Genomic DNA, 26,671 nt, shown 5'->3' with positions numbered 1-26,671 from the left:
AGAAAAGTGACTTTGGTATAATGTGAGTGTCTTTTATTCTAGAATCAAACAGAAGATAGTTTACGGAAGGAGCTGATAGCACTGCAGGAGGATAAACACAACTATGAAACCACAGCCAAAGAGTCCCTGAGGCGGGTTCTTCAGGAGAAAATCGAAGTGGTTAGAAAACTTTCAGAAGTTGAGGTATTTCACTTTTATTGCTATTGTTTTTACAGATTTGTTTTACTTTTAAAATTATTTGTCTGTGTGTAGTATGTGTGGGTATTGTGTGCAAGTGGAAGTGTCTACAGAAGGCCAAGGCCTTGGATCCGCTGGACCTGGAATTATAGGCAGTTTTGAGCCATCTGATGTGGATGCTGGGAAGTGAACTACCTTTGCCTGGTCTGGAATTTGCCACATAGACCCTTAACTACTTTGTCTCCCAAGTAGTGGGATTAAAGACATGCTGACACCATGTCTAGTGGGAATTGATCTTTTGTCATAAGGGTTGCTGACTTTTAGTGGAAGATGGTCTCATAAGGCTGAGACCTTTGATGTTTTACCCATCCTTTAGAGCAGTGGTTCTCAGCCTTCCTAGTGCCGAGACCCTTTAATACAGTTCCTCATGTTGTAGTGACCCCCCAAACCATAAGATTATTTTTGTTGTTACTCCATAACTGTAATTTTGCTACTGTTAATCATAATGTGAATATCTGTGTTTTTGGATGGTCTTAGGCATCCTAGGAGAAGGTCTTCTACCCATAGAGGTTAAGAACCACTGCTCTAGAGTGGCACTGGATCTCAGGCTTTACAAGTTTAGTATCTTCTAGGTCCTATGCAAAATCAAAATGTGATTCTTGGGACTGAGGATTTAGCTCAGTGGGCATGTGCTTAGCATGTGTGAGGACATGGATAGTTTGTGTTATTGTCTCATTCTATAACACGTGCTTTATATTCATTGATGTTTGATTAATCTGACATATACACAAAGTTTCAAGCATCTTTCTGTTTTCACATTAGATGAATTGTTACATGGTTTTATTCTTTCTTTAAGGATTGTTGACTTAGAGGTGAGTGTGGTAGAGTGGATAGAGTGTACTTATAGTCATTGCACTTGGGAGTGTAAGGCAGGAGAGTCACAGGAGATTAGGCTAGCCTGGACTCCATAGTGAACTTGAAGCCAACTTGAGTAACATAGTATTGTTTCAAAAGCAAATAGAAAAGGAGTTGGTGGTTTTAAAATAATTCAAGGCTAAAAGTCATACTTGTTGACCTCTTTAAAGTAATAATAATAGGTAACTTTCTCTGCCCATTTCCCAACATTAAAAAAGTAACTCTTGGGCTGGAGAGATGGCTCAGTGGTTAAGAGCACTGACTGCTCTTCCAGAGGTCCTGAGTTAAATTCCCAGCAACCACATGGTGGCTCATCTGTAATGAGATCTGATGCCCTCTTCTGGTGTGTCTGAAGAGAAAAATGGTGTATTCATATACATAAAATAAATAAATAAATCTTTAAAAAAAAGTAACTCTTAGTTGTGTTTTAGTATATATGTTCCTGAAATTATTTTTTGTCTTTTAACTCAGCTTTATATAAATTTAGTCCAATGTTCATACACACTAGTACAGAGCTACACTTTTTACAAATTGAATTTACATTAATTTTAAATAAGTACCCATTTACTCTAAGTGAATTATTACCTGTGAACTTGACTTGCAGCGAAGTCTGAGTAATACTGAAGATGAATGTACCCACTTGAAAGAGATGAATGAACGGACTCAGGAAGAATTAAGAGAATTAGCCAATAAATATAACGGAGCAGTTAATGAAATTAAAGATTTATCTGATAAATTAAAGGTATGTATATTAGTTACTTTTATATTGCTGTGATAGAACACCATGAGCAAAGTACCTTATAGAAGGAAGAGGTGACTTGGGCTTAGGGCTCCAGAGGAGTAGGAATCTCTTACCATCATGGCGAGGATGTGTGGCAGCAGGCAGGTATGGCAGCTGGAGCTGGAAGCTGAGAGCTCACTGGGAATGGGTGAAGCTTTGAGACATCAAAGCCTATCCCCTATGACATAATTCCTCCTGCAGAGTAACACCTCGTAGACCTGCCCAAACAGCATTACCAGCTGAGGACCAAGTATTCAAACACGTGACCTGTGAGGGACATTCTTAGTCCAGCCATCAGAGCTTATATTTAACTACCTGAAAGCATGTTAAGCTAATAGTCACTAACATATGAACAGCTTAAAAGTTTATGAATCACTCAGTAGCTGTTGATGTAAAATTGGATAAAATTAAAAGGTTGAATCTGATAGATCTATTTAGTCTACCCTCTATGACTGTTGGAAATTGAAAGCCTTTACAGTAGATGTACGTCTGGAAATGTAGTCAGCACTTCATAACAGCAGATGTGGTGTTTGCTTCAGCATCACATAGTCTAAGAAAAGAACAACATTTTCTAATATACACTTGGAAGTAGATGAAAATCAATATGATATGAATTGGTGAGATAGCTCAGTGTGGGTATTGCCATATAAACCAGTTATAGAACCCATGGTGGAAGGAAGGAAAGTCCCCAAAGTTAGCTTCTGATCTCCACTTGAGGGCCATGATACCCATGCACTAGAACTTAGCCATGTGTAACACTAATGTGCACACACACACATGCATACATACATATGCAGACACACAGACAAGCAGACAGACATATACAATAACAGCAATAATAATAATAACAATAGATAAATTATAAAAAGAATCAAAAGCCATAGTGAGATGTCTCATAGGATAATACAAGGCTGATATCCTGAATTGACTCTCAGAAGCCCATGGTGGAAGGAATTAACACCACAGAGTTGTGCTCTGATCTCTACATGCACCTACCCATGCGTCATATATATACATATTATAATAATAAAGTTTAAAAAAAGAATTAGCAAAGTCTAATATAATCGGATGCTATTAAAACCTCATTTTTAGGTCATCTCAGAGTTATGGACTAGCTGTTTAGTGCTGCAGTAAATTCAAAGGGCTCTTGGGATAACCTGCTTGAGTTGTGGTTGGCCTCAGCCTTCAGCTATGCTATTGATTCTGTTTCAGCTGCGTTTCCTCTGAAACATTTTTAATAAGGGCATCAGACCATAAGATAATGTCTAGTTGATCATTTAAAGTCTTGTGACTGACTTGTTGAAAATCCATCTCAGTATTACTCATATCTGTTAGTGGGTTATGGGAGGGAAGGAAGAGATTGTGGGGGACTGGAGAGAAAATAGAATGTGTGTGCCATGAAAGCAAAAAGGGCTGTGTGGGAAGAGAGATGGAAACAGCCAGAGAGGCAGCAAGTCATCTGATGGGCGGTACAATAAGGATGAATTAAAGTAATGTATAGACACGTATGTATGAAGAGTGCCATAGTAAAACAGTACCTTGTGATATTAACTTAAAAATTAATTAAAAGAAAAATGATCCTGCCCTCAGTATAGTGCCTACAAGATAAGTGTTTATCAGAGAAGGCAGAACATAGCTCACGGAAGTTCTCAGAGAGCTGTTGTCGAGAGAAATGTTTTTGGAAAGGGTTTGTACTATCATCTTTTTAGTTAATAATTTTAATTAGTGTTGTGTTTTAGAACTATCAAACAAGTTATAGTAATAGTAAATTTGGGACTCTATTTCCCGCATAACAAACATGGAGGATTTAAGTTAGACTCTATCATTTGTTTATCTCCTGTGTTTCCTTGTTTGCTTCTAAGTTTTCCTTCTCAGTGCTGTGTAGTCGTGAGCTCAGTGCAGGTCACTCACTTTCTGTATCAAGTCTGCCTTTGTTTTCTGTAGAAAATCAGCTTTATAAATCTGCTCTGTAATTCTGAATATATTTCTCAGAAGTGTAAGTGAGTGAAGTCAGTCATGACTTTAGGATAGTTAAAGCAAGGTGAGGTTTTATGATTGACTGAAGATTCCTACGCACCAGGTAGCAGAGGGAAAACAAGAGGAAATCCAACAGAAGGGACAAGCGGAGAAGAAAGAATTACAGACTAAAATTGATGAAATGGAAGAAAAGGAACAAGAGCTCCAGGCCAAAATTGAAGCTTTGCAAGCTGATAATGACTTCACCAATGAAAGGCTAACAGCTCTACAAGGTAAGCTGGCTGAGACAGAAATTGGTTTTATTGGGTTTTTGTTCTCTTTGTCTGTGAAATACCTTTTTCTTGGACTATTTTTTACAGTACGGTTAGAACATCTACAGGAGAAAACTCTTAAAGACTGCAGCAGCTTAGGTAGGTGTCACGTTATTAAACAAGTCTCCATGAGCTGTTGAGCTCGTTCCCAGCTCACATTGTTCACGCCTCACGCTGTTTATTTCTTTCACTTGATACTTCACTTACCAAGTGTATTTAGAAATCACCTTTTACAATACTCATGATTGCCACTAGTGGGTGCCATTGTTCAGACTTTGAGACAGATTTTTGACTCTGAGATCCTAAGTAGCAGGTTTCCCCCCCCCCCCCCTAAAGTTCTTTGGAACCTGAATCTCTAAGCCTGAATTAGTAGAAAATGGCAGTTTGAACTCTTCTTATAAGTACAGTGTTCTATACAAAGTCAGTGTGAGTAGAAATATAAAATGTTGTAGTTACCCTTGAAGCCAGTTTTAAAGTTAACACTTTCTTTGATCAGGCAATGACACCCTGTCTTAATCCTAGGGATACAAGTTGATGACTTCTTACCTAAAATAAATGGGAGCACAGAAAAAGGTAGCGTAAAAAACTTAAGTATTTTTTCATGGCATCCTTCTATCATTTAAGTAGAACAGAGCTAAATGCTTGATTTTTAGTACTTGAATAACACACATCTACAACTGTTCACATGCCATTGAAATTCGTCATTTAAATTCCAGCTTGTCTTTATAGTCTAAGATACAGAGGTGATCTATACTTAGATATCCCTTGCTATGTGGAAATTGCAATGGCTCAGGTGAGAAAATGCTGCACCTTGTTAGCAGTGGCTTGTTTTGTGTGGCTCTTACCTTCCGAGGAGCTTGTACTGCTGTCCATTACGCTTGGCTTCCAGGTTTCCGTTTGCGGTTTATGAACTTACTTAACGTCCCATCGAATACTTTCTTTAGCTAAAAATAAATGCTTTTTAGTTTTTGATTCTTTGACCCTTTTTTTTTCTGGGAAGAGGAATTTTCAATTGACCAAAACCTAGCCAGTGTATTAGTTTTTGTTGTTTTTTGTTGTCCTTCCTCCTCACCCCCCTCCTTCCTTCCCCCCTTCCCCCCTTCCTTTTTATGCAGAGTCTCACTGTGCCACCATGGCTGCTTAGAACTATCTATTTAAATCATGCTGGCCATGAGCTCACACAGATCTGTTTGCCTCTGTCCCACTAATACTGGGATCAAAGACATGAGCCACCCTCCCAGCACATGGATGCTTTTTAATTACTGGCTTTTAAGTCCTATAGTCCTGTAGTCATAAGGGCCTTGTTCACTTTGGCCGCTTGCCCCTTTTCTCTAAGAGTCACAGAGAACCAACTCCAGTTGTGTGCTTATTCTTACACTGGATATGTGGAGTTCTAAAGGATTAAAATTATTTTTAGTCAATACTGATGTGCTTATCAGCTGATTTTAATATACAGAATTTAGAGGAAGGTATTAAGGTCAGAACTAGAACTTCTAATGAAACTGTATTCCACATATCAGGGTATATCCTTATCATGGAAAGAGGTCAGAGCTAAGAAATAGTTTCTTTTGATTTGTTTGAAATAAAAAAAAAAATGGATGAGCTAGAGATGTAGTTTCATGTGTTTTCCAAGTTTATGCCTTGGATTCTAATCCAGCATTACAAAAAGGAAAAAAAAAGTTCTTATAGTAACTGCCAAATAGCTCAGATAATCATGTAAATGTAAGCTGTCTAGTCAAGGTCTTATATTGCATATATTGTGCATTTTAGGATTCTTGAGAAAAAAGTATCAATTGCTATTTGACTTCTCTGTGTAGTTTATAAAATGTCATAGGTTTTTCAGATTTGAGCTTTTGAGTTTCAATTTGATAATTTTTAAAGGTGTAGTTTATATTCATTTTACCAAAACTTTTAGTTGCTATGTATTAAAAGTGTTTAGCAAATTTTGGTCAAATGAGTTAATCTTTGTCTTCTACATACTCTTTTTTTTTCTTAACTGATTTTATGTTTTCCATTATTATTTTGCTTGCTTTTTTTCTTTCTGATTGTATACTTTTTAATTAAATTCATATTTCCTTGAATATGTGTCAAATGTTACATTCATTAATACAAGCTATGGACTTTTATTTTTTTTCAGTTAAGAATCTTTATATACATAACAAAACCATCTTTTTATTAGAGTTGTCAGATTACTGTGTAAAATTTTTGCCCCCAAATTTAGGTTAATAGTCTGCTTTCCTATTAGAGAATAGTTCTAGACTCTTTAATTTAATATTAAATGAATAAAATTTTTATATTGTTATGGAGCACTCCTTGCTATAATTATTATCTCATTGTTGAAGCATCTGAGTCTCTGTTGACAATGTGTTAAGTACCATGAGAATGACTAGCAGAGATTTTGACAGTAAGGTTTTACATTTGCACAAATGTCTCATTATGCTACATTCTATTGCAGAGTGGACTTTGTAGTAAGATAATTAACCTTTTAAAACATCACCAAAGTTCACAGCCACAATTTTCATGAATTTTAAAGTTAACATTACCCTTTCAGCAGTAGAGAAAAATATTAAGTATAGATGTAAGAGAAAATATCAACAGTATCTAGAGACATTGTAGTTCATATTTCTTCCAATGAACTCTTTTGAAATGACTTAAGTTTTCTAAATAAGCATTATTTGAATATATATTGGGGTGTAGAACAGTGCTATCTAAAAGTAATATGTGAGAAATTTAAAAATTTCTAGTAACTACAGTAAAAGTTTAAAAAGAAGCAAGTAAAAACATTTTACTAGTAAATTTTATTTAACCAGCAATTTTTAAAATGTTATTTAAAAATGTAACCAATATTTAAAGGGTAATAATGATCCATTTCATATTAATTTTCCCTAGTAAGTGTTTGAAATCATGTATTTATTTTATTCTACCACATAGCTTGGTTAGAACGAACTCTGTTTAAATGCCTTAGTGGCATATGCAATTAATAGCTACAATAGCAAAGGTACAACATGGCTATAAAGCCAGAATCCATAGGAAACTCATTTGTATAAACTCCGCATTCTAAATAGAATGGTTCTTTATGTTTCCATGTTTGTTTGTTTGTTTTTCCATCTCTTTTACTTTAACCAATATCACAGAGACTTGTTTTCCTTCCTGTAAGCATCAGATTCCTTTTGGATTACCAGTGATAGTAATATATTCTGTAGTTGTGTCAACTTAATTCCTAAGAGCCCGAATTCAAGTAATAGACTATTAAGTGTCATGTTTGAAATGCTTTATATAGACTACAAGAATGTTGTCTTATGTGTGTAAAAGGTGCTTTTGTAGACATGGTACATATGTATTTGCCTTTATACTTAAATAAACTTTATTTAAGCTAGTCTACTAAATATTTTAGGATCAGATTCAGATATTAAAAATAGAGTACATTGAGTACTGGAGAGATGGCTCAGTGGTTCAGAGTACTTTCTGCTCTGCAAGAGGACCCAGGTTTGATTCCTAGACCCCACATGGCAGCTCACAACCACAGTAACTCTAACTCCAGGAATCCAACATCCTTTTCTGACTGACATTTGTGGATTCCTGCATGCAAAACTAGAATAAATGATCTTTAGCTTAGTGAGTAATAGTGGGTGTCGTGGTTACTGTTCTGATGCTGTGAAGAAACAACATGACCAAAGCAATTTACAGAAGAAAACATTTAATTGGGGGCTTACAGTATTGGAGGGTGAGTCTCAATCATCAGGTAGGCAGACATGGTGCTGGAAAAGTAGCAGAGAGCTCACATCTGATCAGTAAGTTGCAGGCCAAGAAAGAGTGAGACTGGGCCTGGCTTGTGTTTTAAATCCCAAAGTCAACCTCCAGTGACACTCCTCCTTCAACAAGGCCACGCCTCCTAATTTTCCCAAACAGTTTTACCAACTCAGGACCAACCATTCAAATATATCAGCCCGTGAAGGACATTCTCATTCAGACCACCACAGTGGGATTCCCTGTTTTTAATAAGAATTACCAGGAATTGATTAATATTGGTTTGAAATTTGGTTTCATATCTATCATAAAGTCTTTTAGTTACATTCAAGTTTGGTTTGAAATGAATTTTAACAATTTTTTGTAAGCATGCATAAAGGTTTATGACATTTTTGTACATGTATGCTCTTCCTTATCATCCCCTCTCCACTGACTCCTCCTCTCCCCCAACAGTTCCTTTGCTTTATATCCAGTAAGTGGATTTAAGCTGTATTACATGTAAGAGATGTGTTTGTCTTTTTCCTCCCATTATCCTTTCTTGTTCTCCCTCCTTTTAGGGTACTTCCCCATCCATAACCCCTTCTTACTTCCCCAATAACATATATGATATATACATTTAAATCTAGATTTTATATATGAAAGAAGCTTATGAAAGAAAGAGTCTGGCTTCTCTCGTTTAACAACATTTGATCATCAGTTCTTTCCATTTTCTTGCAGATAATCAATAAAACTCTGTTCTCTCATGTATATAGACTACATTTTCCTCATCTGTCCAAACAAATTTTCACACTTAAAATGATATTGCATAGTTTGAGTTTTGAAAGTGCTTAGAGTTTATGCAAAATGACTTTTTAATTTGACACTTTTTAATCTATTGAGGGTTTCTGTTTTAACTCCAGTTGGCAAATTCTATTTGTCTGAATTACTGCTTTAATTCCAAATTTCTGTTCTAGTTAATTTTTATTTTTTTTTAATTTGAGGCTGAGTGTACTTCTCATTGATCTTTCTAAAACAAAAGTTGTACTAATTTTCTCCCCCCTGTTTTTATCTTATAACTATAACATAGGCCCTTTGGGTATTGTATAACTAGGATAAAAGAAAATAACACTTGAAAGGCTAAGAAGGCAGTTTACAGGAAAGGTATCAAATAGGCACTGTCACAAAAGAGAGGTGAGCAGGGGGAGGTGGAGAAGAGCAGGGTGAATAGTGAACGTGGTGCTGGGCCAGTGGACGCCTTCCAGGGTGGAATGCCCCCCAGACCTTCCAATGGTCACCATGCTGGGGCCCAGCCTTTTATACTAAAGCTTCTGGAACCTCTCATGTAGTTTTGAAAGACAAATACGTTACTGAGGAATGTTATCTGGATTCAGAAGTTAGCCCTTGACCTTTCAGTTGAATTAAGACTATTGTAAGAAAAGGACTGAAACTCTTTAACTACTATGTTAATTTTTAATTTTCTCTTTTTAAACTCTACTTTTTACAAAGCTGGATTATTTAAGTAAGCCACACCATTTATGAAGCTCTTGTTCTCAATGGTGTGGAGCATGAGATTTGGGTGAGATAAACAATGTAGTTGTGTATGATATAGATTAAGGAAGCCATTTGTGAAAATGAATGTGTAAAAATATCTATCTCATCAATTTCTTCAAAATTGTACAGAAATTATTGTCTGTAACTTCCTCCCAGCTTCTTAAACAGGGCTTATATCATAATCCAAGTTTCCTTGAAGCTCACTGTGTATGTAGCCCATGTTGGTCTAAAATTCACGGCAGTCCTCCTGCCTCATCTTTCTAAATGTTGGGAATTTAGGCATATGCTTCCATGCCTGGCTGATTTTATACATTCTAAAGTTTTTATATCTCAATTAAGATCAATATCTTGGAAGAGAGAGACTGTTAGTATACACACCTGGAATTAATTCAGTAATAAAACCGCAAAAATCACTTTAGAGTATTTGCAAACCAATTATGGAGAAAGGTACATATGAAAAGTGGGAAAAGCTTTTTAAAGGAATATATTTGTTTTTGTTTATTTTGAGCTCTTTGGATAAAAACTGCACCTTTAAAAGCTAGCGGTTCAGAGTAAACTAGTGACTATATAAATTACAATGTTCAGTATTTAACTTGAAAATGTGTTAAAATATACTCTATTAGTTCTTTTCAGTTACCTATGTTAAAATAATTAAATTTTTCTTTACCTTTGCTGTTGTTTATTTTAAGACAGCAACAAACTATATCCTTAAAGGTCTTTCTTTCTTTATTAGAGCACTTGCTTTCAAAGAGTGGCGGGGACTGCACTTTTATCCATCAATTCCTAGAATGCCAGAGTGAGTACAGAGTATTTTCACATTGACTTTCAATGAAATCAGGGGCTGAAGCAGAGGCTGCAAGGACCTCAATGTACTTGGTGTAGCAGAAGGGTACAGGTAGCTATCTTCAGGCATCAACAAACCTGCTTGTTTCTCACTTTTGAGAAAAATATTCTCTCTGCATTTGCCTACTCGTATGGAGCAGAAACATTTCATTTCGGTGGCCCCTACACATGCACACACAGAAACACAGAAGAAAATTTCAAACTTGCTAAGTAAAAGTCATCCATCAGGGAATAAAACAGACTGCTGGGTTGTGAAATACCTAAACTTTCTCATTTTAAAAATGTTTATTTAGTTAGTTTTATGTGTGTATTTTGTCTGCTTGTTTTGCTTGTTTGTATGTCTGTACACCATGTCTGTGCTCTGTCTTCAGAGGCCAGAGGGAGGCCTCAGATCTCTGAAACTAAAGTTTCAGAGAGCTGTGAGCCACCATGTGGGTGCTGGAAATGAAACCCAGGTTCTGCAAGGGCAACTAGTGTTCCTAACTGCTGAGCCATCTCTCCCGCTCGCCCACACCTAAACTTTCTGTGTGTAGAGTACCTGTGTGTACCTAAAAGTGCCTGTGTGGACACCTGATGAAGAAAGACTGACAGTGGCTTCTTTAGTCAAGTTCTAGTTCTAGAATAGATTGAATTGTGAGAGTTTTAAATACATTTCTCAGATTAAATGAAGTTATTAAAAGCAAGTAGTCTTTTTGGGCACTCAGCTCCAAGATAGCCCTCAGCACAGTGAAAGCTTTTTATTTTAGGGAAGGGGTAGCATTATCTTGTCTTACACTCTGGTGTTGCCTAATATTGGCAACTTCCAAAAGGATGTCTTTAGGAATATTAAAGGTAGACTGGCTGTTGGTGATTTAGATCCCTTCTGAGTTCTGAGCAGAATGTTGTGAATCTTTTTATTTGAAGTTCATATAGCAGCTGAAATCTCTTAACAGAAAGTGACGGCATTTTTTAATGTTGTTAGTAACCAGTAAAGTCACCATGTATAGTAGAGTGCTTGTTTATCTGCGTTTCATTTCCTGTCACGTGGATACTCTCAAGCATTTTTCCTTTCTTTCCCTCCTGAAAAGAATGTTTTTTTTTATCCATATATCATGCATATATATGTTTGCCTCATACTTAACCCCAGGACCATTTGTGGTTAAAAGGGTCACACCTGGATTTAGAGCACACAGTTTCAGTGGGTCACAGCTAGAACTCCCAAGAGTTATTTAGAAAAATATGTACTTGCATTAAATGGTTTTAGAAGAGCTGTTCCCCCCCCCCTCAGTTTTATATACTGTAATAAAGTGTAAAGCTATTTTGAGGTCTTTTTTTTTTAATAAATGTGAAAATTTTCCAAACTCCTAATACTTGTGGACCATCTGATAACTGCATTTCAATTATGGAAATTGGCACAATGATTTCCATGAGGGAAGGTAATTTATATCCACTGAAATTAGCAAGAGGACATAATTTTAAAATAAAGTTCTCAAAGAAATATTGATACTTTTATTATATATAATGCTACTTTTATTTTATTTTGTATATATTTTAGCTTTTAGAGTTTGTACTTTAAGCCCAACAAATGAGATCCTCAAAAGAACATTTTGCTGAATTGTAATTTTTAAAAGTCCTTCTTGGTAACAAATAAAGGTCACAGACCTTATTCTTATCACTTGCCTATTCTATAAAAGGAAACAAAACCCCTTTAAAATGTCTAATTTATATTATACATTTAATTTAAAGTAATATAGAGTGAAATTGTAGTTTAATACTTAAGTGAAGAAAATCTGCTTATTTTATTACATCGTACTTGTGTGGTAAAATGAGCCAAATAATCATTAAGAGACCAGAAGTCACAAAAGAGACTCTCACTTAACTGATCTGCTCAGGAAAATGCTGAACCTGCTGGACACAGAAGGAAAGTCAAAAGATAGACTCCCATTCTTGTAATCAAAAGGCAGAACAAAGAACAAGAAACAAAGCAAAACAAAAGGGCTTCTATACATCTGATCTTCTGAGTTTTTAGTGCAAATAGTGAGAAGTTCAACTCTGTTTGGGTGGCTCAGAGAAGATATCATAAGAATCTGGTTTCTGAGTTTTAGGTAGCAACGTTTGCTTTTGATGATTCCAGATGATATCGTGAATTTTCCAAATTAAGTTGGTTCCTTAAATAAGGATTTCTGGAAAGAGGGTTACCTCTGGCCTTGTTTGTTGTTAGAAGGGTCATTTTATGACAAACTGCCATTGTAGACTTTATAACAAGGAAGGAAACTAAGCAAACACCTTGCTTAGGTAAATTTATGAGTAGTTTGGGATTATGTATTGACAGCCATACATAATCTGTTTTGCTGGTTTTTGATGTTGTTTTTGTTTTGTTTTATTTTTAATGGCTAGGCATCTTAAATTGATTGATCTTGATTACAAAGTATATATTTAGTGTACAGTAGTACTTCAGATTTTTTTCCAGTCTTTTAAAAAGCAATGTCAAATACCTCGTTTATTATTTATTAGGCTTATGTAGCATAAAGTCAGTGTTTTAAAAACTAAAAAGCTCATGATTTACTTCCATTGAGTCTTTATATTTAGTATATTGGTAAATATTCCATCTTACCTGTATGAACCCATAAAAATGTAGATTGATTTTATAGAAAAGTATACTTTAATACATTAAATGGAATACATTTTAATGTTTTCCTTGTATGGAAAGTCAGACTATATTTTTTAAAAAGTTCTTTTAGAGAAAAGTGCTTAATTCTAGGAAAAGAAGTGGGTTTTATGCAGGCTTAAGTATAACCTTTTATATAATTCCCAATCTGTAAATATTCTATAGAAAATTACATAAAGTCTAGAATTAGCAGGTAACTTCATTAAAACTCGTTAAAAACTTATTAGCAAAAAATTATCTTCAGGATACCCAAGGTTTAGGAAGGGCTTCCTTCCATCTTCTCTGTAAAGTTTAGTTACTTGAACTACTTGAGGTTTACTTCATAAACTTAAGAGATTATTTGGAATTCTTATGTTTTGCTATAGATGCTTTCTGAGCTAACAAACTGCACCTGTTTTGTTTGGGTCCATGAACTCTCATTTGATGAACTTAAAAAGTGCAGAGTGGAATGCTAAGGACATAACCTAAGACCCAACCTTGAGTGCAGAGAGGGCAGGTCTCTGGACAGCAGCCTGCATCTGGGCTGTTAGGCTGCTCTGTGTCCTCACAAGGGGAGAGATTTTGCTGCTGATGCCAGAGAAACATTCCTCCCAGGTCTGCTTTGTAGAGACAGATTATCCATTTCCCAGGAGTCAGCTCACTCTTGATGGCATTACCAAGTATCCCGAAGTGAAATTAACGCCCCTGTGTTCTTAATCCATGTTTATTTCTTTCAGTATCTCCAGGTGTTTTTTTTTATCTTACTGGTTTGCAAAATATTTTTTCTCTTGCCCTATCCTCATTTTGAAATTATAGTCACTGTTTCTGCAGGCTGCTTATAGTACCTTCTTCCTGCCAGGGTTCGCTCACTCTTAACTGAAACTGAACCCTTAGTTAGAGGAATCCACTGACTAGGTGTTGGTGGGTGACTCAGTGTTTATGCTGTGTCACTCTGTGAGGTCAGCCTCAGAATAGTTTCAGGGTTATCTGGGTGCTGACTCTACTTCAAATACATTTTTTTTAAAACTTAGGTTTTTAAAATTTTTTTATTTTTCTAAACCTCAAGTAATTATGGTTCTGTATTGAAAGTAGTTTACATCCCCATCATGGGAAAACTTTCTCTCCGAGTTAGATGTTGCTAATGTTTGATCTCTTTGTTCTTAGTTTGTCTGCTCTAGATACATTGAAGGCTGTTGGCAGCTCTTTTAGCACTTGAATGGCAGGAAGGAGGACAATGATAAATTCATGCCAACGATGTCTTTTCTGTTCTTGAAGTTGGTCTGTTTTCATCATGTCTGAATCCTGAACACCTCTTTCCTCCTTATTCTTCCTTCCTCTCGAGTTTAAAAAAACAAAAACAAAAACAAAAAAACCACACAGCTTCCAGAATGTCTTCTATAGCAAGAATTGCATTAGCTGATTTTACTTCAGCAGAAATGAATCCCAGTGTACATATCTGAATTATTAAATGCACATGTGCAGTCCCTTCTCTGAAGTTCTAAAGCCTTATTTCCACTAGTGAGTTGCCAGTCTCTGAGGAAGATTAGTCGCTAATTTGATGTTGAACTCTAATTATAATTTCATTTAATGATATCTTCATGTTAATAAGTTTATTTTTGGCATATGCTTTTTCAGAATCAACCAACTCTTCAGGTGGCTTTGGCTTGTTTCCATTCATAATGTTATGAGAGTAATCTTGGTAGAATTTTTCACTGACATATGATTCCTGGCAAATTACCCTCCTTTAGTCTTCCTTCCTTCATTTATAAAATGAGATGGCTGTACATACCTCATGACACACTTTTAAAAGTTAGTTGAGATTGTATTTACCTGGTGCTCTCTGCTCTTGGCACACAGAAGTATTTGTGAACTGGGAAGGAGAAGAAGCACCATGTCTGGAACTCTGGAGGGACAGCAGCAGAAGCTTTTCCTAGAGTAGCACCTTCCTCCTCCTCTATCCCAGGCATGGAGTGGGCGAGGCAGCTGAGCCAGCTTTGGTTTTCATGTTACTGTAATAGTTTCAGAGAATCTAGAGTTTCACTTTTTAATTAACAGAATGCATGCCATTTTCAAAATTTTAATTGCTGGTATGTTTGCAACTTACAGAATTTAGAGTCAAGCACATTATTATAACAATATTTCATGACAAAGCTCAGTTTTGAGATTTTGGAAATATTTTTCAGGCTGGTAGTTGCTGAGCAGATAGCTTAGTTCTCCTCTAACCTTTGGTTTACCTAGGATTCTTAGTTGTACTTATGTTACGCCTTAACATCATGGCTAGTTGTCCTGATCATCTAAGGAAAATGTGTCTTTGGTGTTAAGAACCTAATGTTTGCACACCTGGGATCCCTTAATTTTCTTCTCAGTACATTACTTTGTTCTTTATTTCTATTTTGAACTACATAGTAATGTGATACATACTTTATTTCTGAGAACCAAGAAATAAGCTTAGTTCTCATCTAGTAGGGTTTCGGCAGATTCAAAAGCTTTTACAATTTTATCATCCTATACTTTATGATTAAACTAAATGCTGAGATGATGATTCCTGGCGTAGTTAAGATGATTATGTTGCTAGTTTTGCTCCCCAGAATAGCTCCGTAAAGAAGTTCCCAAGGAGGTATATCAGATTAAAACTCAAGGATGTTCATAGCAGCAATGTTTATATTAGCCCTAAACTGGAAACAACCCAGATGACTTTCAATATTAGTGAATAAATGCACTGTGATCTGTTGGGTGACAGAAGCCTAACATGTAAGAATATGCACTGTAATATTTTATTTAGGAAGTTAGACCATTAAAGTTATATATAGTCAGATATGTTTGGTAGTGTGACTAAAGAAATGTGAAAGAGTGCACAGAGAGATAGCTTGCTTGGTAAAGTGCTTATGGCACACTCATAAAGGCCAGAGGGATGTCTAGTAGCAGTAGAAAAAAAAAAACTGGACATACTGGCACATCCTGATAATCCCAGATAAGGTAAGGCAAAGACAGGAAGATATGTTGGCCAGCTGGGTTGGCTGAATGGTGAGAAATCCTCTCAAAAAATAATATGAGAGCAACTGAGGAAGGTACCCAGTGTAATCTGTGGCCTTCAAATGCATGTGCACATATGTGCCCGCATACCTACTCATGAACATACACACATATACACACCAAGTAATGGAGGAAGCAAATAAATGTGAAAGAGTATTATAAATTCAGGTAGTCCTTGCCATTTTGGTAGAGAGTGTGGAGGACTTTGGAGGTTGATAGAAAGAGTCTGTTCTTTGATTGGGCAATATGTTCATTGAAATTCACTTTTTAGATACTTTCACCTTTTAAAACTCTGTGTGTGCGTGTGTGTGCGTGTGCGTGTGTTTGTTATTTATACATGGCTTAAATGTGGCACTATCCAAAAGTGGTGGCATGTGCAGTGATCCTAGCAGGGAGCAGGCTGAGATAAGAAGGAAGACGGTTGCTGGCCCTCTGAGAAGACCCTGCCTCAGGTAAACAAGGAGGAACAAGAGTGTGATGGTAATCTTGGCTCTAGAGCAACACTTAAAGTATATCAAACCAACCAACCAAGGAGTTTTTGTTTTGTGTTGTTTTTTAAAGAAAGCCCCCTATTGTATCTCTTTCAATTGTGGCAAGTCAGATAGCTCCTTCAAGATCTGAAGGATCTATGTTCATGGACGTTCTTCCAGTCTCTGATGAGAGGTAGGGGAAGTAGATAGGGCAAAAGTAGAAGCTGTTTCTTATCTCTGTAGATTATAGGTATTACAGTAGAGCTTCTGTGTTGTTGGAAGTTTTATGTTTTGTTTGCTTTGTTTTTCACTTTCTCAAAATGAAAAGGAGAGTTTTGAGCAATATATTTTAATATAACCCCCTTTCTTCCCCCTTATTTATGGTTTTTATGTATCCCTGGCTGTTTGGAACTAGCTCTGTAGATCAGGCTGGCCTCAAACTTAGAGACAGCCCGTCTCTGCCTCCCTGAGTGCTGGCATTAAAGGTGTGCCCTACCATCACCTGGTTGGGTTTTTGATGTTAAAACAATCGTAGTTGAGAAAGACCAGAAGAGTTATATTCATATAACCAGGCAGATATGAGACTTAGGTCAGATTTGTGTTGGGACACCTCCCCATTCTCCTTAAACCAATTTCCTCATTTTATTACGTCTTTGTTATCCTGGTGCATTGTAAGATTTGAAGGAATCCTTTTATTCCCTCAAGTAGTTTATAGTGAATTGAGGAAGGTGGAGGTAATGGGCAGTTGCAGCAGCCCGTCAAAAAGGTTTAAGTAAAGACTAGTGGAACAAGAGAGGAGGGACACCAGCATCATTTAGGAGAAACGAAGAAAATAGAAATTCAGCTTTAGCCACCATTAGATTAAGTCCCTGTGGGATTCTGGATGAAGATATCTAGAAAACAGAGAATAAAGTTCTGGAAACTAAGAGAGAATGTGACTTGCCATCAGTATTAGAAATAGTTCAGTTGTGGATAACTAATACAATGAATAGATGCCTTTTATTGCCATTAGCAAAAATCTTGAATACCAAATACACATATTTAAATTGTATGCTCATGGAGAAAAAGACAGTGAAAGGAGGGGGCAGGCATAGGAAATGAATGGACAGTTCCAGAAGTAAAAGACATAGTTTTTAAAAGGCATTTGAAAGCTTTTGATTAAATGCAGTTAGTGAATCCATTTAAAACAAAAGATTTAGGTCATGACAACAGTGGGGGAAAAATCACAAGTGTCAACAAAATTTTGGAATATTCCAAAAAAATTAATCAGGTGTGAGAGATTTGGAATTGTATTCTGTTTCTTACTCTACAGGGGCTAGAGGGGCAAGTTTTAGATCAAGAGCTCAGATATGAAAAGTGCTCAGGACAGGAGGAGTCCATGTGGTGCTTTAAGCAAGGATGTGGGTCTACCTAAAGAATAGTCTGGGCTTTATTTCCTTTGCCTTGGTCCACTCAGGAACTGCTATTCACATGTACCCTGCCATGTATCCCATAAGTGCTTCTAGAACTTTGCCAGGTTTGAATATAAGAAAAACAAGACATTGTGAACAGGGAAGAGACAGGAAAAATGTAAAAAGCAGAAGAAAGCTTTTAAGAAATGTAATTAATTTCTTCAGAAAGTTAGATAATTTATAAATAAAACAAGAGACAGATTACATTGTCTCTTAAAAAGTGCAGCCAAAGTAAAATTATTGATAAGTCAGATTAATGATACTAGAGTTTTTTAAATCAGTACAGGGTTTTTAAAAAAGTAAATATTTTAGAAAATGAAAATGGTTAAAATTTTAGTAAAATTTTTTCTAAGTAAATGTTTTAAAATAAGGAATTATCATGAGAATAATAAGTTTAGCTGTGAGAAATGAAGAAAATGGGATGTGTGGAAGGATGGACACAGAGAGAGAGAGAGAAAGAGAGGGAGGGAGGGAGGGAGAGAGAGAGAGAGAGAGAGAGAGAGAGAGAATGAATGAATATATACTTATCAATAAAACAGAATGTAAGACAATTCCCCAGTGAAAGGTATTGAAATTCTATGCTGTAAACTAAGAAGGTACACCAAATGTTCATTGTATTGTGTGTTAAAAGATTACAAGCTAAACCAGACACCAAGGCACACACTGTATTGTTCTATTTCTATGATCCATCTAGGGTAAATAAATCAAGTGATAGGAAATAGATCAGAACCTGCTAGGTCCAGAGAGGGAGGTTGGGAAATAAATGCTTAATGTTTATTTGGCTTCTTTTGGGGTGATGAAAATGTTTTAGGTATTATGAATGTACTAAATATTACTGAATTGTTCCTTTAAAATGAGTGATCCACATAAATTTTAGTTAGGAAGGGTGGGTGGAGGGGAGTACAAAAATAATAGGGTTGGGCATACCACCCAGTAGTCCAGTGCCTTCAATCTCTCTCCAGTGTGGGGCTAGGATGGGGCAGAGGAATTTAATAGCCCTAAGGGTAAGTAAGCAGAATTATAAAATGGCAGTAAATAAACCTTGAAGTCATTTTTTTTTGTTTCTCCCTCCTACCTTCCAAATTCTGTATTCCTGTACTTATTTTTTTTAGATTTTTTTTGTATATATGATTATTTTGCCTATATGTATGTATTGGTACTATATGTGTGTGTGGTGCCCTTGGAGGCCAGAAGAGTGTGTCAGATCCCCCAGGACTGACGTTACACCACCATGTTGATGTTGGGAACAGAAGCCCAGCTCCTCTGCAAGAGCAGTTGCTCTTAACCACTGAGCAATCTCTGGATTCTTACTGGCTTAGTCTGTCACGCATTCATTTCTTATCCATGCTACTTGTTGGTCAGCAGGAGAGCATTTTGTGCCACATCATCACTCAGGGTTTATAAGGTTAATACTCTTACCATGATGTTGCCATCTCAAAAGACGATGATTAAGTTCCTGTAGTGTGTGGGATGTGAACCTCCATCTTACTAGCTTTGGCCCTGGCTTGGTGCCACAGAATTGGGTGTGTCACCCCAGGTACTCAGAAAGGAAAGTCAGATCAATTATTGTAAGCTCTAGAAATCCTTACCACCTATGAAGAATCTTCACTGGGCTTACCCAGGTCCAAAGCTAGGAACCAGCAAAGCACTGTGCTTCTAAAACTTTGAAGGAAAATTATTTCCTGTAGAATTGTGGGCCTGGTTAAACTGTCAAATAAAACGTGTTAGTAGAACACTGGCATGTTCAGAGGAGGGAGCGACTAGTCATTTACCCTCTGCCCATTCCTTTTCATGAGATTGTCAGAAGTTATGTTACAATAATAAAAAGAGAGAGTAAAACAAGAAAAAGATTTTAGAAGCCACAGTCAGAGGCACAGCGCACCATATACAGTTGAGACTAAGGCAGTAAAATTAAAAAGGTGAGAAAAGCCAGGTGTGGTAAAGTGCAGTAAGTACTAGTACTTGGGAGGTCAAGGCAGGAGGATCTGAAATTGAAGGCCAACCTGAGCTACATATGAGACCCTGTCTTTAAACAAACAGACAGACAGGTAAACAATGAGGAAAGGGAGAGATGGAGATATGTGTGACAATATTAGGAATTATGTTTCTGTAAGAACTTAGCCTGAAAAAGAACCATTAATAAATAAAAACGTTTTATAAAGTCCCAAAATACTGAATGACTTCAAGTAAATTGTAAAGATGCATTAAATTCTAAAAGCACATGCTGCTATTTCTTTTAAATAGCAGCTCCTCTAAAATCATCCATTCTTGATATATATTATATAGACTCTCTTCTGAATTGTATCAGTAGGAAATAAACTACTCCTATGGCATTGTTTCTCTCCTTTAAGGAAACTGCCCTCCCAGAATTCCTTTATTTCAACTTCATACCCAGGGCTTAAGGATTTCCCCGTGTTTGTTTCTTTTGTCTCCACATACAAGAGTCTAGACTTTATAATAGGATGGTGTCTGATGAAACCAGAAGGCATATTCTTTCCCTACTCCCAGTTTTCTGCAGTAATTTGATTGTTCTAGTAAGTTTAGTTCTTTAGTTCCTCTTCAGAGTTCAAGCTTTTTGTTGAAGCTTGGACATGGGGTGATGCTATCGTCTTTAAATTTGGTCATGGAATGTGTTACACTGCTCCTCTCAGGGAATGCGGCTCTGTTTGAGCTTCGGTAGTAACGCTTATTTTCTTTGGCAGAGAAGCTGATGGTCCAGGGGCATCTAACCAAAGTGGTAGAAGAATCAAAGCTTTCAAAAGGTTAGTTTTCTGTCTTCTTTCCCCTGTGGTTTCACAAGTATTTTGGATAAGGAAAGTTAGTTTAGAATTTCAGGGTTGTTGTAGTTTAACCATGAACTTATTTCTTACAGCTTACAAAATGTCAATCTAGTAACAGTATCAGATATTATATAAAATATTTGGATATCCTTTTTAAGAAAAAAAACAGGAAAGTTTCTTTAATGTAGGCATTTGTGTATGTTTTAAGGTTCTGCTTGTGGGAGGTTTGCGGTTGATCCTTCAGTCTTGTTTGCTGCCTTGTTTTCAGTTTCCATCTGAGCCTTAGTCAACACAGTGCAAACCTTTTAGGAGTGAAAAATTCTTAAAATTTTATTTTGAAGATTATTGTACATTTAACATTCCTTATGACATTCAGTATTTTTCCATTTTGTTACCTCAGTTTGATTAAAACAAAAGTATGACTTTTAGCATTATAAAATCATGTTATATTTTATAATTAAGTCTAGTAATTTCATCAAAATAGGTTTATTATTATTATTATTATAGTAATTAAACTCAGGGAAGAAAATTTAGGGTTTAAAGCATCATACTGCTGCTTGTAAGCATAGGAAAATGAGGTAAATAAATCTGGCTGGCTGTGGTCATTGTTAGAATGGAGCTATCATCAGACTTTGCCAGAATAAAATTTAAAACTAGCTTTACAATCCTAGTCAGTTAAAACAACGAATGCTAAGAGTTTGTAGTAGTTTGTTTTAGTATATTCTGTATTATTAGAATAATTGGGTTCACTTGCTTTTTAAAATGTTTTTAAACAAATTGTGTTACTTCAGATGTCTGGTAGCTTTCATTCTGAGTTTTGTGCACAGTAGATGCCATATTAGGGGAAAGAATGCATAGCCATGCAATGCTAAGATTGTTCTGGCAGATGGGCATTAGGTTTCAGAAGAGTGAACTATTTTTAGTACATATGCAATTTATTTCATCTTATTAAACAGATGAGAACAGACTTTAAAATAGCCTTTACTTCATCACCTAAGTTCCTATTCTAATCTGTTGATTGAGTAAGCAACACTTTGGACTGAAAGCAAAACAGAGGATGAGGGTGATTGGTGTTTCTTTTCAAAAAGTGCCTTGCTGCCTAGATATGTCAGTGCATTCTGGAATAGATTTGCTTGAAATCAGGTAAAATGTTTGAAAAAGATGTAAGCAACATTATGGATTAAAAAAAATACAAATAAAAAGTTTTGAAGAACCTGTTTTGATTCAGCAGTTTCTCTTCTGGGTCTCTTGATTTGTTTTTTGTTTTTTTGAGATAGGCTCTTACTGTGTTGCCTTGTTTAGCCTTGAGCTCTTGTCTTAGCTTCCTGAGTGCTGAGATTACAAATGGGAGGGACCACATTTGGCTGGGTTTTTATCTTAAGGGACAAGCTGGACAATGTTCAAGGTTCTTTGTTTCAGTCACATATTTATTAAACCTATTATGGCAAATAGTTCCATGCAAATGAGTTTAGTTCATTTTCTAAGAGTGATGATATCAGTTTTATATTTCATTAATCAACATTTGTTAGTACTTTTCACACTGCCAAGCCAGGTGTCTATAAAAGTTACATTTTAAATGTTTTCAGTCTGGCTATAAAATATTTCTTTGGAATTTGACTCAGTTACTTGTCTTTAAAAATGCATTAGTGATTTTATGGTGAACTTTCTCTTTTTTCCATTCAAAATGACAGTTGCTAGGAATTAAATCATCAGCTCCTCTGAAGGCTTCACTCAACATGCATATAATCATGCCTTGTGTGTGCTTTCTGATTTAGGACTAACTCAGAACACATCTATAGTAGCTTAGGCATAAAAAGGAATGCAGCAAGATCATTCTATTCACTATGTGTCCTCAGGCAACTAACTGAAACCTCAAACCTCAGTTTCCCCACACTTATGGTGTGTATTAGGCTGGTTGCTTTGGTTTTGAGACAGGGTCTCAGGAAAGAAAGAAAAGGGGAGGAGTAAATGAAAAAATCTTTAAATAGCTTTAACTAAATATACAAATAGTGTAATCTACATGTATTATACTTACTGTCTTTATGTTTTAGTCAGTAATATTACATGTATCTTGAATATATTCAATATACATTTTCCTGTAAAGATGGTGCTGTAGTGAGCATCCTTATGTAATATTTTGCATAGTCAACTACTTCCTTAGGGAAAAGTAAAAGTGGGCTTATAAACTTTATTTATTAGATTTATTATTTTTATATGTATGAGAATTACTCCACATGAATGTATGTGCACCATATATATATGTTGGTGCCCACGGAGGCCAGAAGAAGTATTGGATCCCCAGGACCTAGAGTTAGAGTGAGTTGTGAGCCACTCTGGGTTCTGGAACCATACTAGGGTTACCTGCAGGAATAAGAATTGTTCTTAACTGCTGAGTCATCACTCCAGTCTGTGGTTTTGCATATTTAAAATTTGATATATATTGTCACAAATGGTGCAGTTAGATAAATGCCATGATTATTTATGATCATGAAGATAGCAATCCCCTTAATGAGTATGATTTTTCTTATTAGAGAAATAGCATCTGTATACCCTCAGAGTGTAGAGTATGATCAACAGGGGAAAAGGAAAAACAGTAACAGAAAGGACATAATAAAAAGAGAATAATATACTAAGGAAATAATTCTTTCCTTAGCAGCAAGGTGGTAAAAGTGATACAGTGCAGCATAAGTAGGCCAGATAGAGAAAATGGTTGTTGAGGTAAGAGGATCCTAAACTCAAGCAAAGAATTGTAGTCTGCACTAAGCTGTTATGCATAACCCTCCAAAGAAGCCAGCATAACTGAACTCCCATGGGAATCAGTACAGGGACGAGATTGTGGCTAAATTCTTCCATCTGAAGCTTAACTGAAGCCTAGATGTGATTCTATAGGGATTTGGTTGGAAAATGACCTTCTCTGTAAACCCTGCCCCAAAGAATGGCCTGGAATACATAGATGTGCTGTTATAAATACTGACTGGGATTTAGTCACTCATCATCTTTAAAAACTGTTGTTCTGCTATTGACTCTTTGAAAACAATAGCCTAGAATGTCCGATGTGGCACAGTAGCTCTCAAAAACAATGCGTTTAAAACAGGTCCCCTTCTTGTTGTAATTTGGGTTTGTTGGTTTTCTTTAGAAAGGGCCTGCTCATCTTAAGTGATACTTTTATAATTGTGAATTTTCAAGTGATTTCTGACTCTGCACTAAGGCAAGCTCCAGACTGTAATATGTAATGTGTCTTCTCTTTTGATTATCTTCAGGTAATGGCAGCATTGCTCTGGGAGTCTTGTTGCATTTGTTCTTGTTGCCTCCCTGATTACTGTAACAAAGCTCGCTGTATTTTTGTTCCCAGTTGATAAGTGAACAGACTTGAATAAGAGCCCCAGTCCTCTGCGTAGCAGGCAGGATCCACACTTAGATTTTCTGTGAGCTGTGAGAAATAACCAACATTGGTTCGGGTCGTGAAGAACAAAGAGATTCAGTGATCTCAGTTGATTTTTAACACTATTTTGCCTAGACATAGATTTGAGCATTTAGAGCGGTTTTCTTAGTAAAGGGTGTTGAATTATAATAACATTTTGACTTTTGTGTCTTAATAGAAAACCAGGCAAAAGCAAAGGAATCTGATTTATCAGATACTCTAAGTCCCAGCAAGGAAAAAAGCAGCGACGATACAACAGGTGAGTATTGACCTAGTATTTACAAATCTGAACCGTCTCTGGGTAATTTAGGTTTGCTGGTTAATGTGGATGGAATCCTCAGAGTTTGTTTTTAATGAAAAAGCAGTATTTTGGCTTCTCAGATCCCTCTATAAAATCTTGTATATTTTGTTAAAACTATTTTCAACTATCCAAGTATAGGAGATATTTTATTTGTTATGCTAATAATTTGCTGATAGATTTTAAAACTTTGTAATTCTTTCTTCCCTTTATAGACGCCCAGATGGATGAGCAAGACCTAAATGAACCCCTTGCTAAGGTGTCTCTATTAAAAGGTATTTTAACATATTTCCACAACAGTTTAAACCAGGATATTAGACTGTCCATTTGCCACAAAATCTGTTTCATGTATATGTGACGCTTTCTCTTTACTTCATTGATTTAAAAGGTAGGAGGAACGCAAATTTAAAGTTTTAGTACCCAATGCTTGCTTAAAAAAAAAAAAATAAGTGTACACATTTAGATTACAGAGAAACTTGATTCAGTGAAGATAAAGCAGCACATGGTCGAACCTGAAATGCATTTGCTTCTGTGTTTTCCTCATTTTTAATAGAAACTTGTTTGTACCGTTAACATAATTAGGGTAAGGTAAAAATGCTTAGCTTTCTAGAAAGAACCATATAGTTTCTACTGTGATGTGCTAGAAGTCCTGAGATTTAAACTTTTTGTTCTTCCTCATTTCCCAATAATTATCTCATTCTTAAGGCTCTTTGAGAAATTTGGGGCAAAGATTTTTTTTTTCAGTTACATCTTTTCTCCCTCCATCTCTTCCCACGCTGCATCCATTCCCTCAAATGCATGCCACTTTTTCTTTCCTTATTACTATATGTGTATATGCATAGACACACGAATACAAACTGCACAGTCTGTTGAGTGTAGCCTGTATGTTAGTGGTTTCAGGGCTGAGGACTTCATAACTGGGTAACCAATTAGGCCTTCATCCACGGGAAGACTAAATCTGCCCCTCTCACCGAGCTGAGAAATTTTGTGATAAACCTCTTTTCTTGTCTCACCCCTAAAAAGAAAGTACGTATATTTCTTGGTAGTTACTCTTTTAGAATACAATGGATAGGAAATAACAGTTATTTATACAAGTATTTTACAGTGAAGTGTCTCGGGGAAGACTTATTGATAAATCTTTGATTCTCAGCATTTACTGTTTTTCATCGCCTCACTTTACACAAGGAAGTGTCAGTCCCCAATTGAGTATGTGGGAAAGGTGAGCTAACACAACAGGAAGCTCTCTGTTTGGAGCAGCGGTGACAGCCTGTGGAAGTCTCTTTGTGTTCATGTACCTATTGTTCCATGGGAGTGATAAGGGACCTCTAAGCCAGATTCTGAATTTTGAGATATAAGGAGGTGGGCTTGGTTCACCCTGCCCCACCCTGCTGCTGGCCTAGTTGTGTAACCACGGCAAGAGTAAGTTTTCTCAGATTCTCTCTTTTCTGTTCTTTTGTCTGGACATTCTTACTCTCCTTGTCTTTCTCCATGGACACTGAAAATCACATGGCTCCTGGAGCAGTTTTGACTGAATTCCACAACCCAGGGACGTTCCTGAAGGTTGTTGACCTAAGCAGCTAATGTGTCCTTCAGTTTGATCGAGGTTTCCTTTATTTACTGATCTATACTGCTTCTTGGTGTTGAGAATGCATGATTTCTTTCATGTCATAGTGATTAAAGTAAATTAATGTTTTCACAGTTTAGAAATCTTCACAGAAATGCAAAACCATTATTATATAAGATGTTATAGATACTAGAAAAAAGGGATGAGATCGTAAGTCACTGCAAGGCTCTGGGCTTGATTCCCAGCATTGCAAAACAAAAGAACAAGCAAACAGACAGGCTGGTACTGGGAAAGGGAGTGCCGTTAAACAGACAAGAGCTGGTATAGGAGAGTGGGACCAGAACCTCAGTGCTTTATAGGACCATGAAAAAATAAGAGAGAGGAAAATTAAGTAATAAGCACTCATAAAAGTAGTAGCTTATGTGGCCTTTTGTGCTGCATAAATCTGTCAGATTTTTTTTGTTAGCTGAATTATGATTAATTTTTAGGTAGCATTATGATTATGTTAACTATATTTAACTGTTATTGATGCTTTTTTAATTTAAATTTATTTTTAATTGTGTAGGAATAGATAGATAAAGACACCTAACATTGCCCTCTAGCCTCTATACTCCCAAGTACACATGTGCATGCATACATCCACGCATGTGTATATATGGATGGACACAAATATACCCTTGTACCATGCACATTTATGTGTTCTCTCTCTCTCTCTCTCTCTCTCTCTCTCTCTCTCTCTCTCTCTCT

The 26,671-nt window shown here is 36.3% G+C and overlaps 1 protein-coding gene across 13 annotated transcripts in view; it reads left to right on the top strand.

Moving 5' to 3' along the window:
- Slmap (sarcolemma associated protein) overlaps positions 1 to 26,671 on the top strand; it is a 118,530-nt gene that overhangs the window by 66,846 nt on the left and 25,013 nt on the right. For 5 of the 13 annotated variants that reach the window (XM_028754055.1, XM_028754056.1, XM_028754064.1 and 2 more), the window contains 9 exons: positions 43 to 183; positions 1,697 to 1,834; positions 3,954 to 4,122; positions 4,210 to 4,260; positions 4,684 to 4,734; positions 10,172 to 10,234; positions 20,564 to 20,623; positions 24,241 to 24,321; positions 24,576 to 24,635. In XM_028754055.1, the coding sequence (XP_028609888.1) occupies positions 43 to 183; positions 1,697 to 1,834; positions 3,954 to 4,122; positions 4,210 to 4,260; positions 4,684 to 4,734; positions 10,172 to 10,234; positions 20,564 to 20,623; positions 24,241 to 24,321; positions 24,576 to 24,635 (814 nt within the window). The remainder of the gene's footprint in view (positions 1 to 42; positions 184 to 1,696; positions 1,835 to 3,953; positions 4,123 to 4,209; positions 4,261 to 4,683; positions 4,735 to 10,171; positions 10,235 to 20,563; positions 20,624 to 24,240; positions 24,322 to 24,575; positions 24,636 to 26,671) is intronic. The other 8 variants (XM_028754060.1, XM_028754059.1, XM_028754066.1 and 5 more) reach the window with 6 other exon arrangements.

Source organism: Grammomys surdaster, unplaced genomic scaffold, assembly GCF_004785775.1.
Source record: "Grammomys surdaster isolate TR1022 unplaced genomic scaffold, NIH_TR_1.0 125979, whole genome shotgun sequence".
Classification (NCBI taxonomy): Eukaryota; Metazoa; Chordata; class Mammalia; order Rodentia; family Muridae; genus Grammomys; species Grammomys surdaster.
This window is presented reverse-complemented; position numbering and strand designations above follow the sequence as displayed.